General features: G+C 53.4%; 1 protein-coding gene across 1 annotated transcript; it reads right to left on the bottom strand.

Moving 5' to 3' along the window:
• Positions 1-25: 25 nt before the first annotated feature.
• Positions 26-14610, bottom strand: ERLIN1 (ER lipid raft associated 1). The gene is given in 13 exon segments (XM_051799689.1): positions 26-2826; positions 2828-2971; positions 3162-3241; positions 3531-3620; positions 4060-4151; positions 4706-4764; positions 5838-5911; positions 6791-6916; positions 7664-7725; positions 11875-11921; positions 12280-12361; positions 13162-13356; positions 14543-14610. Coding segments are annotated over 12 exon segments (1155 nt in total). The 5' UTR covers positions 13275-13356; positions 14543-14610; the 3' UTR covers positions 26-2640.
• Positions 14611-14613: the final 3 nt, after the last annotated feature.

Genomic DNA, 14613 nt, shown 5'->3' on the forward strand with positions numbered 1-14613 from the left:
GGACACATAAAACCACTCAGAAAAATGGTAACAAAATAATTTTATTCTGCTTTATCAAAAGAACTCAACACCGTGAATGTAAACCTGACCATATGTATCGTGTTTCCTTAAGGAGATGTGGATCCAGGGGCAGATCCCTTTAGTCACAGGCCCACACAGGCCCTTGGAACGGAGAGAAAAGCCAGTTCTAACCCACAGTCCCATGTCCCTGCTCACACCTGGGGCTCAGAGGGAAGCACAGCCCACCCTGGGGTGCTAAAGCTGTGGCAATGCCCCCCTGCACACCTACTGGGGCCTCTGCAGCAGCGGCTGGGCAAGCAGGGAGGGAGGGAGGAGGCTTTTGCAGAAGGCACCAAGCATCACACAGGCTGCTGCAGGACCTGGGACTACAGGAGCATCCCCCAGGGTCCCTCAGACCAGGCTGATGTCACCCAACCAGAGCAGGGGGACACTGAGCCAGTGACAGCCACTCAGGATAAAGCCATGCACCCACCTGGATAGTGCAGGGAGACCCAGCAAGGCTCAGGTCCAGAGGGAAGACAGCCCTTCCTGCACTGGCCTGGAAGGTTTTCCTGCTCCCTGCACAGGCATCTTGCTCTGGTTGCTGCAGGAGAGCTGTGAGCTGCCTGGTTATCACTCCCAGCAGCTCCCCTCGTGCCCCTGGCACCTCCAGGCTGGCAGAACCTACCCTGTCCACCCATTCCTCATGCCCAGAGTGTCCGACCCCAGTATAACATGGAGAACAAGCCTACAACCCTGCCAGCATCCCCTCCAGCAGTGCTTCTGCTCTATGAAGTCTGCCCTCATCCCAAAATCCAAGTGAAGAGGGTGCTGCCGGGGTGAGGAGAGGCCGTGCCCCCATGCCAAGGGCCTGCTGCACCACTGAGGAGGTGGCAGCTCAAAGATGTGACTCCACAGCCCCCTCAAAGCCCTTCCCATGGGAGAAAGGGGACCCTGCAAGTCAAACAGCACTTCCAGGAGACATTTCAAACACCACAGCTACAAATTACACTGCCCTTCCTCTCCACACTGGTGCCCCGGGTCCCTGGCTCCTGCCATGGCTGGGCTGGAAGAGGAGCTGGTATTCTGGAGCAGAGCATCAACTGGGCCTTGGGAGTTTGCAGCCAGATAGAGGACAGACAGACCCCCTGAAACTGCTGCCAAGTCCCACAGTCATGTCCTACCCTGCAGAAGGGGCAGGTCCAACACATCCCTGCTCTGCCCCAGCCATGGAGGACAGGGAGCCAGGGCAGGAGCTGGGACAGCACAAGGCACCACGTGTTACCAAACTTCCTCGAGGAGACACTGCCACCCGCCAAGCCGAGCCACGTGTGGTGGGAACACAGCACTGCAAAGCCTGAAGCCCACACAACTCGTCTGGGGACATCATCAGCACAGGTAAAGCTCAAGCCTCTTGTTTTGGGTTGAATGTTTCACTGTGGCAAAAGCTGAACATGTCCCTCCCGTTGCCACAAGGCTGCAGACAGTGCCAGGGACACAAGATCTCAACAGGCAGAGTGCCTGGAGGGCCACCACAGGAGATCCTGCTGCCAGCACTGCTCAGGAGCAGCCTGAAGTCCTGCACTGCAGCAAACCTGTCCAGGGATGAGAGGCCCAGGGACACACTCTCACCACGGCTGTTCAAGGACACACGAGGCAGGTCCCACTTCTTGGAGCAGTGGATTTTGCACGGGGGAGCAGAGATGACTCACCTACTTTGCAGCTGAGGTGTCAAACATCTGATCTGCTCCGCAGGGTCCCTTCACTTTTCTCTTCCCCCTTTACCTTGCCACCATGGCAGAGCAGTGGAAGTTCAGCCCCCTTGCCCTGCTGACCTAGAGGAAGGCTGGGATCTGAGCAGAGATTTCACAAGTTGGGATCTGAGCAGAGATTTCACAAGTTGGGATCTGGGCAGAGATTTCACAAGTTGGGATCTGAGCAGGGATTTCACAAGTTGGGATCTGAGCAGAGATTTCCCAAGCTCTGCTCCCAACCAGCTGCTCCGAGGTGCTCCTGAAATCTGGTTTAGGATGCAAGGTGAGCCCCAGCCACGCAGCTGAAACACCCTACAGTCAGTCCCAGGCAGCCAGTGCAAGGCTCTTGCTTGGAGAGGGGAGTTGCAGAATCCCATCAGAGACCATCTGCTCCGAGTCGTTACCTAGTGCTGCTGTCTACAGGAATACCATGGCTATGCAGATCCTATTCCAGTAACCTACTCCACACCAAACCATTCCTTGCCCTGAGCAGGAACACGCTGGCCAAGGAGAGCCCACTCCATGGGAGTCCTTGAGGAGAGAGAGAGAGCAATGGCAGGAACCTGCCTGGAGTCCACCAAGTGAAGCTTCACGGGCAGGACGAAGGAAACCTCCTCTTCGCTCGGCCTCAGCCAGGAGCACTTGGAACGACCAGGGTGCAGCAACACAGCACTCAAAGCCACATCTCCTGCCTCCAGAGCAATGCCTGCTAAATAACTGCACCTACTCCGGAAGCCTTTCCCGGCGTCTGTCTTTTAATATTCCAGTATAGGTATGTTAGTACAGGATTATCCCTCCTTTGGAAGCACCAATTTAACAGGGGAAGAAACGGAAGAGGCAGAGCCCTTGCAATCTGTTGCTAGAAGAAAATCAACCCAACTGCCACCTATACACAAGATGTCCAGGCGTGTGCTGCGTCCGCCCCACCAGCCCGGGGCCACGTCCCCGACCACAGCCGGGCTTTGCTGCTGAGCCACACCGGGATTCCTCCTCCCTCCTCAGCCAGTGCTTTCCTTGCCTCTGAGCTGGCTTTCTCCAGAGGTCTCCGGGGCCTCCTGTGCAGGAAGGCTGGTTTGGTGGGCAGTCCTCGGGCTGGCCTGCTGGAAGGCACAGGACTCCAGGAGCACGCCGGGGATGCGGTCACCGAAGTACAGTTTGCTGTTGGCGGCTATGGCCTGGTACTTCATCAGCTCCAGGTATTCGGGGGTCAGCTTCAGCTACAGGAACACAAACAGGGGCTGTCAGACACAACTTTCTGGGTGCTGCCTCATTCAATACTGCATCAGGCCTTCTGGGATGCAGGCTGTTAAATCAAGTGTTTTTCCAGTGCTGCCCACCTGAAGCTCATCTCCCGTGCAGAGGGAAAGAGGGAGCGAGTCCTGTCCTGACCAGCTTCCCAGTGCTCACCTTGTTGGCATCAGCCAGCTTCCGAGCAGTGTAGTACTCAGCATCAGCTTTGGCCTTCTCTCTTGCCAGGAACGCAGCATCTAACACGGTAGCAGAGGATGGACAGGAAAAAAAGTGTTAGGAAGTGAACAGTCCCACCACACTGAGCACCTGAGCCCTCATCCCACGGGGACCAGCTGACCCAGGAGTGTCCGAGACAGCTTGGCTGGCCCTGCACCCGCCCTGTGGCTTCCTGGAGCGTTCCCAGTGCACAGCCTTGCACTGCTGCACCCTGGATGAGCTCTGCAGGACAGCCTGTGAGCCCAGGCCTGAGGATCCCCTCCCTGCCATCCCTCCTCAGCTGCAAAATGACCCAGCAGTGCAAGTTACCCTCAATCTCGGAAATCCGCTTCTCCGTTTCCTTCTCCATAATCTTCTGTTGGTAGTGAATCCTGGCCACCTGGGCAGCCTTCTCTGCCTCTGCAATCACAACGGGCTCAGCTCAGGAATCTGCTTCCCAGGGTGTGAGCACCAGCACCCCGACCACCAGCTCACTGCAGGATCTGCCACACCAGGTCTGTTCCCTACTCCCTCCCTTCCTGCTGGGATCCTACAGTGCCAGCCTGGACTCCAAGCAGCACAGTTACAGGAAGAAAACACAGTGCTGATGTCTCCAGAGCTGATATCCCATTTCCCAGGGCGATCCCCTGGCACACTGGGCTCCCAGCCCAGTTTTTGCAGTGGAGTGGCTGCAGGACAGAGGTGCTCACTGCTCTGCTGCCACGGGAGGGAGGTGGGACAGAGATACAGCAGCAAAGACACTCAGATTTTCAAAATGACTCCTGGTGCAGCCTGGCTGTGCCTCCCTCAGTTACCAGGGAATGCAGGAATGGCAGCTCAGCCTGTCCTGGTCACATACCAATGATTGCTTTCTTCCGGTCTGTCTCTGCCTCCTTCTCCACCACCTTCTGCCTCTGGGCTGCAATCAGCAGCTTGGTCTTCTCAGCCTCCCTGCAAGGGGAGAAACATTATCCTGGGGAAAGGGAGATGGGGAGCAGCTCTGCATCTGAGGGCAGGAAAGACCACGAGCAGCTGCCAGCCCCCTGTTCACAGCCACGGGACTGGTTCTGTGTGCAGCTGTATGAGCACAGCACAGCCAGTGGGCCAAAGGAAGGGATTGTCCCCCTCCCCACTTGGCACTGGTGAGGCCACATGTGGATGCAGGTGCAGCCCGAGGCCCTCAGGACAGGGAGTGAGCCCAGTGCAGGGATACTGGGAGCTGGGCTGGCTCAGCTGGGGACAGGGAGGTGAAGGGAGATCCAACAGCATCTCCCCCTGCTCCAAAGGGGTCTCAGGGATCCTGGAGGGGAATTTATGGGCAAGATACCAAGACCCCTGAGCCCTGATTTCAGTCTGGAAACAGAGAAACAGAATCCACAGGTGCACCTGGCCTGCCTAGAGCTCCCCTCTCACTCTCTGAGCACCAGGGAAGAGCTTGCTAACAGCACTGTGCCTGTCCTGGACCCTCAAAACTAATTCACACAGTTGTATGTCCAGCTACTCACATCAGCTCAAAATTTCTCCGGATGGCCTCTGGAATTTTGGGTTTTGTAACACGCACAGCCTGTGAGAGAAGGAAAAGGGGGCACATTTCAAACTGAATGTTTGGATGCAAGGTGTAGGAAATGCCCTTGTGAGAGCAGCTGCAGTGCTGTGGACAGTGGTGCCTAATCCTCCCGTGCAGCACAGCTGAGCATGGCCTCTCTCACAGGAGTGTCCTGCAGTTGTATTTCCTGACAGCCATTCCAGCCCACTCCCACCGTGGCCAGGTTGCTCCAAGCCCTGTCCAACCTGGCCTTGGACACTTGCAGGGATCCAGGGGCAGCCACAGCTTCTCTGGGCACCCTGTGCCAGGGCCTCCCCACCCTCAGTGTAAAACATTCCTCTCTCAGTTTAAAACCACTGCCCCTCACCCTGTCACTACAGGCCTTTGTAAAAAGTCTTTCTCTACCTTTTTTATAACTTATGTAAGCTTTATATAAAACTTCACATACTCTGTATATACTGAAAGGCCAGAAATAAGGTCTCCCTGGAGCCTTCCCTTCTCCAGTCCGAACAATCCCAACTCTGCTGCTTCTCTGGACAAGCAAAGAAAGCAGATTTATGGGACATCAGACCAGAACATCCTTCAGTGAAGGGACTGTTCTAAGCTCCTACCAGGAGCAAAACCTCTCCAAGCCCCTACAAAGCACCACATGGAGAAAGCTGACCTCACCAGCCACTGCAGGGTGCACAGGGGGATATTCTTTCAACCTCTGCACCAAAACAAAGATCCTCACCCCTTCAAAGTGGTGTCTGGTGAGTTCAGGTAGATGTTAATATGGTTAAATTAAACATGATTTTCTAACATTAAAGGTAAGCAGAAAACCACTAAAACCATTCCCTTGCTCTTTGCAATTTAAAGCCAATACCTGCAGGTCTGTCACCTGAAAGGTTCTTTTCTCTGTCCTGTAGGTCTTTCCCTTACATAAACCCAGTGTCTGAAAGCCATCACCAACATTTGGACAGTCTTCAGCTGCCAAACCTCAACTCAAGGCTCAACTATTCCATGGCATGTGGAAAATGGAAGCAAGAAACCTATCCAATCCAGTGAAAGAGGTGGAAAAAAGAGTAATCTTTATTAGGGAATGAACTCACCTGGATAGTGAGACCTGGTGCCATGACATTGAGGTCTTTCTGCAGGGCCAACTTCAAGTTCTCATCTATCTGATCTGTGTTTGGAGGACAAGAGAGAGACCATTTAGCTCATCACCTTTTCTCCCACAGCTGATGTGGCAGAGCCAGCTGGCCTTGAAGAGCAGGTCTGCCTATGGTGTAAGATAAAGGTGCTCTCTGAGATCACTCAGTACAGTGTTCCTCTGCCCCCTGGAAAATGTTCCCAAAAGGAGAGTCACATGCTAGTGCCCACAAAAGTTTGCTTATTGATCGATTTGTGGCATTTGAGCTAAGGTTTTAAGGATCTCAGCAAGAATGCCCAGAGCCTGTGGTAGAAGTCTATCCCTTCTCAGCATTCAGACTTACAGTATCTTAACATTAAAATTCTGACAACCTTTTATCTACCATAAGCCCATTCTCCCCTGCCCAGCCACTCAAGAAGAACACAACACTGTCATGTCTTTGGGGCACAGGTAGGTACCAAGGAGAACATGGCCTGTGCTAATTCCTGAAACACTGCTACCTCCCTAAAAAACCTTCCAGCTCTCACCTGTTAAAAACAGCCAGAAGGAAGCTGGGGAAGTACAAAAGTGAATCAAGCAACAGAATAAGGGCTTAGAAGTAGGAGTAGGCAAGACAAACCCATCATCATAGTGAAGGCAATGGGTATCACTGCACACACAAGAGCAGAGTGGCTGCTTTGTGCACCCAGAATCGGTGGAAAAGGATTGAAACCAAATTTCCACATGCAAAGACAAAGAAATCTGAACTACTGAAGTCCCAGGGGAAGTGGCCTATGGATATAAAAGGAGCTGGATTCCAGACTGCAACTCCAGCACAGGGGCTGTTTGCTCCCACTGGCTGTAACACATTCCAGAGCACGACAGGGAGATTCCACATCCCTCAGTGGGAGCACCCAGCTGCCATCCACTCACCAAAGAGCTCGATGTACACCTCCTGCAGGGTGTGGGCACTGCAGAACTGATTCAGCTCGTGATGGATTTTGTTGAAGATCAAGGTCTTGTCGTAGTCCGCGGTGTAGTTCCTCACGATGTCGTACACTGGGGGAGGAAAGGGATTACCAGAGGGCACCACTGACACACAGTGCTTCCTGCAGCACCAGCAATGCTGGGAAAGGAGCACAGCACGGGGACAGGGTGTGGGGCACCTCCAGCACTGGGAGTTTTCCGGACTGCCCTGCCCAGCTGTGGGAGGGAGGGAGCTCAGAGGACCCCCAACCAATGCAGCTGGGACTACAGGACCTCAAGGAGCAGAGTAATCATGGCAAGATACACTGCACAGCCCTGTTTTACCATCTGCACAAACAAATCAAACAGCAAAGCCTGTCCAGGACCTGCATGCACGGGAACAGCAACACTATAAAGTGAAACCAAGGATCATTCCCACGTTTTAAGCCAACCATGTCCTGGGCTGCAGCAAAAGGAACATGTCTTTGCAATTCTCCCAGGAGCCAAGCGAGCACTTGGGATTAGTTCCACAGGTGCTCTCCCCTTCAGCAGCAAGAGAGAGGATCCTTGAGCACCTGTCACATTTCTAAACATACAGGGGAGAAGTAATCCTAGAGTTTACCTTCATCCTTGCAAATCCCTGGCTCTGCAAAAAGCCTGCAGGCACATGCATGGAACTAAGTGCTACAGGACTGGGAGCCATAAGGGTAACAAGGAATGGGAACAGACATGGAAATTTTCCAGACATGGATAATGGAAGTCCTGCAAACCAAGACAGAGCTGCTACAGGATGAGTAAAGGCAGTCCCAGAGCTGCCTGTGGAAAGGGGATGGGAAATACCTGCATGTGGGGCCAGCTTGTTCACAACTTCGATTCGGTCAATGTAGATCATAACACCCCCACTGCAAGGGAAAAAGAACTCATCAGGTACCACTGCAGCTGCTCACAGCTGGCATAAAAGCAAAGTCATCTTTGTCCCACTTCTACTCAGAACTTACCCAGAACAGCCCTGAGTTCCTGAGCATTTTGCAATGAGACAGCAGCAAACCCCACCTTGGCACAGACAGGTCCCTCTCTGGGCATAAATCACAAACGTGCTCCAGCAAGCCTGCAAAGCACCTTCCCTTCCCTTTGTGACCTCCTGCTTAGCCAGCCAAAGGAAGATGCTCCTGAACAGGGATGTAACTGCAACTATCAGGAAAGGGGAGTCCAACACAGCGATGACAGCAGGTGACACCTGCCAGCAGCAGGGCACACACCAGCTCCAGATGCACCACAGCTCCTCCAGGCAGCAAAACACTTCAAACAGAAAAGCCCTGAGTTTAATTCACACATTCACTAACTCCAGCAGGAGCTTGGCAGGGCCACTGACAGAAAGGAGGAAACACCACAACCAGGCACACACACTCCAGCACCTCATCAGAGGAAGCCTGCAGGCAATCCTCTCCCCAAGGGATTATGTGCTGCCAGACTGGCAGGGAAAAGAAGGAATCAGAAGCTGGGCTTGCCCTCAGGCTCTGCTCTTACTGGTGTACCTTTCAGCAGGTCATGCCCGCCCCTGGGTACCCATGACACAGGAGAAAAGCACAAACTCTGCATTGAAGAAGAAAAGACTTAATTTTCAACAGCTCACAAGTCTCTTGAGAGCATAATTTTAAGCAGGATACTCTTGTGATGTCGTCCTCGAGACAAAGGCAAATAAGACAAGGAGCTTTAGCAGGAACTGTTTAGAGAGAGCTGGTCCCTGGCAGTGGAGCTCCCACATTTCCAGACTCTGTGATGCTTTAACTCCAACATATCCCCCATGACAAACTCCATTTCTCATATTGCAGATCCTGATCTCTGGCAGCTGAAGGCCAAGTCTGCAGAAAAACCAGGTGAACTTGCCTGTGTCTGTGCTCTTCTGGAAGAGATCTCCCAGGCCCAGCCTGTGCTCACTCCAAACCTGCTTCACTGCAACTACGAGCTAAAAACTTTGGGGATGGACAGAACTTGTCTGCTGGGAGGGACAAGCCAGCAGGGGAGACATCTGTGCCCAAAGAGAGACTTATTTCCCAGTGAGATACTACTCTTAAGAGCATTAATGCCCTTTTTACTGATCATTTTCTCTCTTAAGAACCATTATCATTATTTTTAAATCTTTCCTAGGCCTGTCAGGCTGCACAAGGAGTCATAATGGTACAGAGTATATGTGTTTTTCTCCACCTGTTCTGCACTCTGTCCCACCACTTTGAATAAAACCACTGTTTATCACTGGAAGTGACATCCAACAGCATTCCTAGGGATCTTCTGAGCCCACTCTCATCCTCCTGATTTGTTCCAGTCTCCTCATGACAACTCTACCAGGACAGGGAAATCCCAGAAATCCTGGTGAGGAACCAGAGCAGAGCACATGGGCTTCTTCCACTGGAATCTCCTCCACTGCCCACCTTTCTGTTGGGGTCCTTTAGGACTTCAGTTTGAAGGGGATGTTACAAGGAAAGGGAGAGTGCCTGCAACGTGCCACTCAGAGCCCAGACTGGCTGAGGAGAGAGGAGCAAAGGGAAGCCCACAGGAAGTCTGAAAGGAGGATCAACACACAGACTGTGTGTGCCTGGGAGAGGTTTAAGCATGACCAGGCAGCAGTACTGCCCTACCTGACAGGACAAGGTGACAGTGTACAGGGAATGCAACAGGAGGTGGACACAGGTCTTTTGGTAGCTCTTAGAAAGCCTCAGACAACTCAGAGTCTCACCTTAGACCTGGAGAAGATGAGAAAAACTGAGGGGCACTGCCATAAAAAAAGGCAAAGGTTCAGTGCTCACAGCTAGAGCTGCCACAAACAGGAGCAGACTGGGACAGGCAGAGCACCTAAAACTGGGCTTGAAGGCCAGATCTGGCATGACCAGACACACAGGGATTAACACTTGGAATGTTCATGACACGAATTTCCACGTGACTGGCTGACAAACACTGATCTGTCCCAGCAGAGCATTCCCTGGCTCTGTCTGGCTCCTGACAATGATCTGCAGCACAAGCACAAGACATCCCTCACACCTCTGCAAATAATGCTCGAGCATTATTTCTGGGGAAAGGCAGAAATCCCAGACACCAGAGGCAGATGCACACTGTCCCTGTCAGAATGAAATGGTTTTTGTCTCTGAGGTGACAACTGTTCTGTGGAAACAGTCCTCTGGTGCCAAAGTATTTAAAAATCTGTATTTAATGTATTCACTTAACACTGATCAGTTATAAACAGGACAGGTTAAGGCAGAAATTGGGGATGGGACACCCACACAGACATTCAGAAGCTTCCTGATGTAGATGAGGACACAGGCAAGAGGAACATAAATATGATGGAAGAAACCCAGCCTTTAAAATCGGATGGTTTAATGTACAACTACAGAAACTTAAACTGTTTACAATCTGTTCTTGTAACTGACTTTTAACCAGGACAGTGACATTTCAGATTTCACCCACTAGTGTTTATAAGCTAATGTTTCACTAAGGAAATCTGGATTCCAAGCTTTGGCATGGAGCAGCTGCAGCCTTTGGATCCAATTGCAGCAAACTGAAAGGCTCCTGCAGTGACACCTTAAAAGTGGACAGGGCTACTGGGACCTTTGGTCTGAAGTGTATTCAATTATTAACTAGGAACTGCTTTCACCAGCTGTTGGGTGTTTTAAAGCACATTTACTGCCTGTACCTTCACAACCACCTGCACTGCACAACTGAACCCCACAATGCTGAAATGCAGCAGGAATGTCATGAACTCACTTGACAGAACCAAACAGAAATAATTAGCTCCTAAATCCCAGAAGCACAGAATGGTGGAGGCTGGCAGGGATTTTCTGCTTGCCCTAAAGAATGGTTACTTCACCACAAAGGGACTTTGGACGAGGGCCTGGAGTGATAAGACAAGGGGGAATGGCTTCCCACTGCCAGGGGCAGGGTTAGATGGGATATTGGGAAGGAATTGTTCCCTGTGAGGGTGGGGAGGCCCTGGCCCAGGTTGCCCAGAGAAGCTGTGGCTGCCCCTGGATCCCTGGAAGTGTCCAAGGCCAGGCTGGACGGGGCTTGGAGCAACTTGGGCTGGTGGGAGGTGTCCCTGCCCATGGCAGGGGAGTGGAAGGAGATGGGTTTTAAGGTCTCTTCCAACCCAGACCATTCTGGGATTCTATGAAAGCTGCAGCACTGAACATTATTTACAGATACTCCTGAAAATCTTTGAGATGTTAAACGAAAACCATGAGACCCATATTTTAATATTTAAGCCCATGTGGTGTCTGATGCTCCAGGAGTAACCCCAAGAACTCATTTGATTACAGGTTAAACCTGATCAAAATGAACTCTGCTTTGTTAATGTTGCCATTACCATTCCACTTTCAATTTCAATGTGGTCACTGAGTGTCATCATTCAAGTCACGGGGATTTATTTTTTTAAACAGAAATTTTGTTGAGGACACTGGAGCTAAAAGACAAGGTGAATCACCAGGAGTTTTTTTACCCTGAAGAAAGAGCTCCAGTCACCACTTTAACCTGTGGATGAACCAACACAACAGGATCTGCAACCCAGCTCAACCAGCCCTCTCCTCCTGCTACTGCTCTGCTTGTTAAAACCGAGCAGGTCTGTGCTGACAAAAGAATCAGCTTAACTATGAATCAGGCATTTCATCTGGAAATGGACCCTCTCCCACCAGGAGGATTCCCATTCACCATTTGCTTTTGCCCTCTGGTCAGCACTTCTATCAGCCACAAAATCCAGACTAGAAATATCCGAGGGCAGACCAAAGCACAAGCAATGGGGTGTCAGAGTAACTGAGGGGAGAAACCAAGAAAAATCAAGATAATATCACTATGAATGCAAACACCCTCTGAGCAGCAGCTGCAGCAAAAGCCAGAGCACCCCCTCATGTACCTCCTGTTCTATAATTTCCATGTTCTTTTACAGTGGGGTGTATGTGTGTGTTCAGGACTAATTTTAGGGCACGTGCCTTTACTTCCCAGCACTGTAAATGACACCACCGAGTGCATCTGCTCAGCACCAGGAGAAATACAGATGAAATCCCTACCTTGTCCCACAAGGCACATTTTTCACTTCATCAGTCTGCAACGTGGTCTGAAACACAAAGACAACCCGAGCTCACAAACCGCCCCGCTCCCGGGAAGGTCCCGCTGTGCCCAGACTCTCACAACGGGAACATGGAGCCACAAATGCATCCTCTGCCTCCCTCGTGTGTGGGAAGAGGCCAAGGCTTCTTCCCACCTGCCTTCTGTGGGACGGACAGGCAGCTGTGCCCATTCCCTGCTCCCAACTCCCACGGCACAAGGCCTGTGCCTTTCCTGGGAAACAGTGATGGCCACAAACACGGACCGTCCTCCCGGAGCGGGACATCTCCTGTCCCCAGCAACTCACACACGTGCTAGGCACCCCCACCCTCCCAACAGCTGCTCCTCCCAGAGGAGAGGGTACCAACCTGCACGGATTTGAAGGTGGTAATGAAGGGGAGCATGATGTGGTAGCCGGGCCCGCTCGGGCTGGTTAACAACGCACCGCCCCTGCGGAGAGAGAGGAAAACAGGGAGAGGCTCAAGCGAGCCTAGCTTTGAGAACAAGCAGGGACACTCAGCTGCAGGCACAGTTGGGGGAGTGAGAGTTACACTACTGCCCCAAATTTGCCACCAATTCCCCTACAAAAGGGCTGAGTGCTCCTGCTGTTTGCCTGTTGCAAGCTGACAGTCGTTCCCTTGAGCCCTGTGAGCAACTAACCCTCAGAGGAGGCAGCTATTGCTAAAGCCTCCCAGCATTGCAACACTGCAGAGCTGCAAGAACACAGATTTTCCTCTCTAAATAGTTCTCTGGTAACCATGGAAAAATCCAGCAGTGGATGTGGTGCTGCCAGTTTGGATTTCCACGAGCCCCAAAGCACCAAGAAACCCCCCAGCTCGACACGCTTGTGATTAAAGGAAAATGGTCCAGGGTGGTGAAGGGCAGGGAGAACATTCCAAAGCACCAACAAAATGGGTGCTCTGGCTGGGGGTGACAGTTTGGGACAGAGGTGACGGCTCCTGATGTAAGAAGGAGCGATCAACAGATGTGAGGAGACGGGACGGGCACTTTGGATCTCTAAGCTCTGAAATCCAAACTGTGAAAAGGGACGGGAGGGGGGAGAGGGAGGGAAAGCAGCTGAGGGTTCAGAGAGACCCAAACTCCCAAGGGTTCTGCACAGAGCCAGGGTGCCCGGGACTCATCGGGGAGCAGAGACAACAGGGGGAAAACCCGGGGCCAAAGGCAGGAGAGAGCAAGCGGTGGTGCCAGGACGGACCCCGGCGGAGGGAGCAGGCTCCCGAGGGCAGTACCTGTAGTACACGGCCAGGTGTCCCTCCTCGACCCTGTGGATGGCGGAGTAGAGCAGGAACACGAGGAGCGCCGAGGCCGCCGCGGCCGCGGCCCCCGCCTGGGCCATGGCCATGCTCGCATCCCCCCGCGCCGGCACCGCCACCGGCACCGCCACCGGCACCGGGACCGGGACCCCGCGGCGAACGGGCCCTGCCCTGCAACGGGGACAGCGACAGCGATAGCGACAGCGACAGACCGCCCGGGATCCGCCCGCGATCTGCCGGCACCGCCCCGGGCCCGGCACCGCCCGCGCCGGGCGGGACCCGCACGGGGCCCCCGCCGGGGAGGGACCGGACCGCGGCACAGCCGGGACACCGGGGACACACGGGACACCGGGGACACACGGGACAGCAGGGACACCCGGGGACACCCGGGGACAGCAGGGACACACGGGACACCCGGGACACCGGGGACACACGGGGACACACGGGACACACGGGACACCGGGAACACACGGGACACCGGGAACACACGGGACACCCCGACCGCGCCTGTCCCGGCCCCGGCCCCAGCGCTGCCCCACCCTGTCCCCGTCCCCATGCAGTGCTTGTCCCTACTCCATCGCTATCCCTATCCCACACCTGTCCGTGCCCCATCCCTGTGCCGTACCTGCCTCTGTTCCCGTTCCTATCTCTGTCCCTATTCCATCCCTATCCCGTACCTGTCCTACCCCTCCCTCTACCCAGTCCCTAACCCTAACCCATCCCAATTCCCATCCCATTCCCAAACCCTCTCCCTATTCCCAATCCCGTACCTGTCCCGTTCCCTACCCCTGTCCCTTTTCCCAATCCCAACCCGTACCTGTCCCGTTCTCAATCCCTGTCCCTATTCCCAATCTCATCCTGTACCTGTCCCTATCCCATCTCTATTCCCAATCCCATTCCGTACCTATCCCTATCCCATCCCTATTCCCAATTCCATCCCATCCCTGTCCCTATCCCATCCCTATTCCCAGTCCGAATCCCATCCCATACCTGTCCCTATCCCATCTCTATTCCCAGTCTGAATCCCATCCCATCCCTGTCCCTATCCCATCCCATCCCTGTCCCTATCTCATCTCCATTCCCAGTCTGAATCCCATCCCATCCCTGTCCCTATCCCATCCCATACCTGTCCCTATCTCATCTCTATTCCCAATTCCAATCCCACCCCCTACCTGTCCCTATTCCATCCCTATTCCCAATCCCATCCCCTACCTGTCCCTATCCCTATTCCCAATCCCATCCCCTACCTGTCCCTATTCCATCGCTATTCCCAATCCCATCCCATACCTGTCCCTATCCCTATTCCCAATCCCATCCCCTACCTGTCCCTATCCCTATTCCCAATCCCATCCCATACCTGTCCCGTTCCCCACGTGCAGCCGAGGCCGCGCTCCCGCCCCCTCCGCGCAGGCGCGCGGGCGCAGGGCA

Source organism: Manacus candei, unplaced genomic scaffold (genome assembly GCF_025592945.1).
Source record: "Manacus candei isolate 608988 ecotype Guabito, Panama unplaced genomic scaffold, ASM2559294v1 h1tg000050l, whole genome shotgun sequence".
Classification (NCBI taxonomy): domain Eukaryota; kingdom Metazoa; phylum Chordata; class Aves; order Passeriformes; family Pipridae; genus Manacus; species Manacus candei.